Source organism: Pteronotus mesoamericanus, unplaced genomic scaffold (genome assembly GCF_021234165.1).
Source record: "Pteronotus mesoamericanus isolate MK-2021 breed Mesoamerican mustached bat unplaced genomic scaffold, CSHL_Meso_final contig_134, whole genome shotgun sequence".
NCBI lineage: Eukaryota > Metazoa > Chordata > Mammalia > Chiroptera > Mormoopidae > Pteronotus > Pteronotus mesoamericanus.
In genome coordinates this window covers 4,831,624-4,836,406 of record NW_026555061.1, presented here as the reverse complement: position 1 = coordinate 4,836,406, position 4,783 = coordinate 4,831,624, and the positions used below count along the sequence as shown (strand labels likewise).

The window sequence follows — 4,783 nt, the reverse complement described above, 5'->3', positions numbered from 1 at the left end:
CCCAGGCCCTGACCCAGGAGGCCCGTGGTCCACGGCAGCCTGCGCAGACTCGGCGTGCGGGAGAGGCAGGCAGCGCATGGACAGAGCTCAGAGGCCTGGGGGCGCATGGCCGGGTGGGTGGCGATGAGGCCCGAGATGGGACTGGGCGCCACACGAGATCAGATCGCCCACCGCTCTCCCTCCTAACCTTCAGCTTCCGGACATCCCCCGAGGAGAAACTGCTGCCTCACGCCAAAGCATCCCTCTGTGACCCAGAGCGCTGGAAAAGGAGGAAAGACATCGGCCACGCTTCTCTTGCCCGCAGAAGCAGCCTGAGATGGCCAAGGCAGGCGGCGTGATTCGGGAAGCATGGTGCTCAAGCAGCGGCCGGTGACCCTGAGCGCTTTCGGAGCCCGTGGCACCCACCTGTCTGCTATGTAGCCGATACTGATGGCGCCGATAAAAAATCCTGCGTTCACACCCGACTGAAACAGGTCCAGCATCCAGGAGCGCGCACACACTAGGTCAAACTGCAGAGGGTGAGAAGGCCCCAGGCCGGGAGAGAAAGAAGACAAGGCCTCGTTAGACTCCCCTCGGCCGGGGGAGCTCACCTGCATCCCGTGCATCAAATGGAGGGGCGGAGGGGCAACAAACCCACTGTTGTCTTGCCATGATATCAATTTTCTCTGCACAACCAAAAGATCCATCCTGCAATCTATTTAGCATTCTGTTTGATAGTATGTCATTAGGCTAAACTCTATTGTTGGCTAAATTGGCTGACATTGGGTAATACTTCATTTTTGCACAAAACCATTTCCTTTTCTAATTTTAATACACAGAAGCAAAGACGTGTATGAACAGAGCCCCAAAGCCACCGGAGGAAGCGGGGCTGTGCAGGGTCCTGCTCCTGCCTCTTTAACGGCTGGGGGATGAGGAGCACCCTGCTGTGTTTGCTCTTGTCTGGAGCAGGTGCTGGCCCAGAAGTCAGGAGATCCGGTTGCCAGGGCTAAGTGCTAATTCTCTCACCCTGTGGCCTTGGGCAACATTCTTCCCTGCGCGGGGCCTCAGTTTCCTCCTCCCTGTAGGAAGGGATGGGTGTAGCCACCCTGTAAAACCTCTCAAAGTCGCGTGGTGTTAAATCTGTGATCTCCGCGTCTTGTGCAACTATTAGACCCCTTTAGATCCTCAGAAAAGGCCCCTTGACTTAAATGTTTATTCATACAGAACATCTTTTAACATGTCATGCATGCAGTCTTTTAAAATTAAGCTAGGCAACTGGTGTTCTCCGTATTTCCAGAAAAATTGCATCTCCCTTCCCCTCAGTTTGCTTTGCTGCTAGTGAAAGCAAGTCTCTATTTTTTATTTTCTCTGTATTTATTGAAATGAGGTTTTGCAATTAGATGTTGATGTTGACTGTAGTTTTTAATAACATAATAGTACCATAGCATAAGCTCTGAGACCACATGGTTTCATGTGGACTCTGAGCAAATTAAATAGAAAAAAAGCCATTAAGAGACAATTACATTGTTTCATGTGTATCAGTTCCAGTGAGTTCTCTGAGCTTGAAGAAAGACTGGAGGGGAAGGTAGGGATTCCCCAAAAAAGGGAAGCTTGAAGATTTTCCCTTTCCTGGCATTATTTCCAGGGATTTTAATATCTTTTTGCTTGTTTCTTACTGGAGAGAGTTGCATAAATGAGAATCATTATTGCCTGAATTTGATCAGGATTAAACTAACCCACTCATACTCCAGATGAGTAAGAGTCTGCGCGCTTTTGTCAGAAGCTGGGATTTTGTAAGATACCTTGAGTCCAAAGAGTGCGCCTGGGCCTTATTGGCTTCTTCCTTAAGAAAAGCAGCATCATTTGCTCTCTGGTTTCTAAGTCCGGCCTCACTTACCTCCGTCACCATGGAGGAGCCGGGGGTGTCGTACACCCAGCCGTGCCGGCAGGGGCCCAGCGGCAGGTGGCTCCTGTTGATGGCCAGGCTGGCCAGCGGGTCCGCGCAGTCCAGGGCGCTCTGGTTCCAGTCCACCTCATAGCTGCGGCACTGGCTGGGGAAGGCCTCGCCTGCCGGCCCCGGACCAGGCACCGTGAAGTTCAGCTCCTCGGCCAGGCTCCAGCCGCATCGCCGGCTCAGCTCGGCCGCGCCGGGGCTCAGGCAGCGGTGGTCCGGGGTGAAGCCCAGGAAGACAACACCCACATAGATGGGGGCAAAGAACGCCGAGAGCAGCGCTAAGAGGAAAAACGCTTGTTTCTGGAAGAAGCCGAACTCCCCTATGTGCTCCAGAATGTCATCCACGGTTGGCATTATTACGGCAGGCAGGAGAGGTCCTGGTACGGGTCCCGGCTCTGCCACGAATGTCCCTGAGAGAGGCTGTGGCCAGCTCAGCACAGCTCTTGACCGAAAGTCCAAGTGTGAGGGTGAGTTTGCTTGAGGCAGAGAGCAGCCTTTGGCCCAGACCTCTCCGTGGCCGGGCCGGCCTCCCGCGGGGCCCTCCTCCGGCCCCTGCTGCTCTCCTCCACGCCTGAGCTGGTGGCCGGGCCAGATGTTGTGCTGATTGCAACATCGCCCTCCACGAGCTTGTCACCCCATACCAGCACCACAAACAACCCTCCCTCTGTGTCACGGGGCGAGAAATTGGAGCGCTCACACACCACAGGCCTGTTACTCTTTCCTTAGAAAACCAAGCGCAGGAAGTGAGTGCGTTTGCACCTCGCCCATACCGCCCACCTTCTGCCCAAGGGACGGGGGAGCGCGCACGTCTTTGGCTGTGCTTGCCTGGCGCGATGTGACTCACGGGCTCGGGTCCGAGCCTTTGTCCGTATTCACGGAGGCGGGCAGCTCCTACCGTGGGTCCGCCAGGCCCTGGGTCTCTGCTGCAGCTGCTTGCTCAGCGTGTGTCTGGGTTTTACAATTCTCCTTTTTAAAGAAGGCCAGTTCCCGCCTCTCAGCCCTGAAGCGTCTTTCCCTTGGCCCACCTGGGAGGAAAAATGGTCGCCACACATGTAAGCCAAGCGTAAGCCAGGAGCGTCCTCATGGTGCTGTCTTGCTGTTTTAGCTGTTTCTGCCTGCAGTCAGGGTGCCCCGTTAAGATGACGTTGGGTGCACCCGGATGCGAGGGAAACAGGTGACCCCTTACCTGCTGGGTGAGAGGACCGGGACTGCGGTGGGAAGCTGCCACACAAAGGCGGCCTGTTGACGGCTCTGCACCTTAGAACACCAGACAGCAAACCCACGCTTCTTTCCTTTTTTCCGCTGCTGACTGTTCGGTGGGTGTCATAGCACGGCCTGGGAGTACAGCTCGGGAGGTCGTCCTCGCTGCAGCGACTGCCTTTTGTCTTCTTGAAAAAGCGAGAAGCCGGGTGCCCGTGGGGACCCATCTGGCCCCACGGTGCCTTGGCCCGGTCCGCAGAGGAGCTCTGCGCAGTGGTGACAGGGCGGCAGGACATACGTCACTGCCCCTGCCAGCTTGCAGTTGTCAGAGTGCGCGGGTTCAGGACGCAGACCCATGAGCCTGGGTGAGCATTTCTGGCACAGAAGCCGTGGTCACAAAGGTCATCCAGGCAGTTACACCCGCTGACCTGTCAATAGGGAAAAACAAAATGAATGAGAGCAGGATGACAGTTCTGGTGGTACAGTAGGTTCTCACGTGAACCTATGGCGCCCTCCGTCGGCTCTGCCACGGGAAGCGAAATGACGTATAGCAAACCTGTTTTACCCTGCAGCGACTGATACGAACGCGAGTTAAGTTCCTGCAGCATCTCATCCACGTTGTGAAGAAACCGCGTTGAACGAAACGCTGCCATGTGAGGACCTGAGGCCCGGTGGCTGGCCAGGGAGCGCGGCAGGCGGCTGTGGGCAAGGGCTGCGCTCCGGAGGCAGCCAGCCACCGCAGGCTGGAAACGCCGGTCTTCCGGAAAGCTGCGACGCGCCCCCGCGGTCCTCGTGGGAGACGGGAAGGATTGGCGGACAGTGATGGGGCCGCAACAATGGCTACGCGTGGCACACATGGCTGTGGCCGTGAATTTGGTGACGCTTTGCAGTCCTTTGCTCAGGAGCTCTCTGATGCAGGGATATTGTTCAAATAAAATTTAAAAATCATTAATAAAATAAAGGCCAGATAAATAATCCTGACCGGCAAAAAGATAAGCCAATGTCAAGCAAGAGATTTGCACCTTTCACTTCGGCGTCTCGTTTCGAGTAGATGTGCTTTCCCTTATTCTTCCTGGTGAGTCCAGCTAAACGCCCTGGACACTGTATGTAAAACAGCCATAAGACAGCTGAACAGTGGAGAGAAGGCACCCTGGCTAGGGACCCCAAAAGTGACATGGTGGGGGTTAGCACCCCAGCTGGGTGCCAGGGAAGAGACGGGCCAGAACTCCCAGTGGGTGCAGACATCAAAAGCCTCCCCAAAGCCCGCTCTCTCTCAGCTCCCAGGGATAAGTTAGAGCTTTTCAGTGACTCCTGTGGACACTTCGTCTCTAAATTCTCTCGGGCAGCCTCTCTTCAGCCACGAGTTAGCATCATCCCGCACACAGATCTTGAAAGAACGCCAGAGCCCCGTGAGACGGCACGCCGCTTTGGAAGCCGCTGCCCGCAGTTCTGCCGTGTGATCAGTCACCTGAACGAGAGTGCTGGGCACCACGGATGTGAGGCCCCGGTCGGGAACAACCGGCAGGGACCAGGTGTCCCCCAGTCCGGCCTCTGCCATCCACTCAGCCATGGAGGCTGTCAGCGTTACTGCCCGATATTTCTAACTTATGGGAAAATTCAGTCTCTTCTAGCTCTGTCCCTGTCCTTCTG

General features: G+C 55.7%; 1 protein-coding gene across 1 annotated transcript in view; it reads right to left on the bottom strand.

The window, feature by feature from the left end:
* Nucleotides 1-3,642, bottom strand: part of SLC22A2 (solute carrier family 22 member 2) — a 28,952-nt gene extending 25,310 nt beyond the window's left edge. Inside the window, exons 1-3 of the mRNA XM_054595537.1 lie at nucleotides 3,120-3,642; nucleotides 1,877-2,958; nucleotides 406-509 (exon numbers count right to left, since the gene is read on the bottom strand). Coding sequence (XP_054451512.1) covers nucleotides 406-509; nucleotides 1,877-2,287 — 515 coding nt within the window. The 5' untranslated portion in view covers nucleotides 2,288-2,958; nucleotides 3,120-3,642. The remainder of the gene's footprint in view (nucleotides 1-405; nucleotides 510-1,876; nucleotides 2,959-3,119) is intronic.
* Between the last annotated feature and the right edge of the window lie 1,141 nt (nucleotides 3,643-4,783).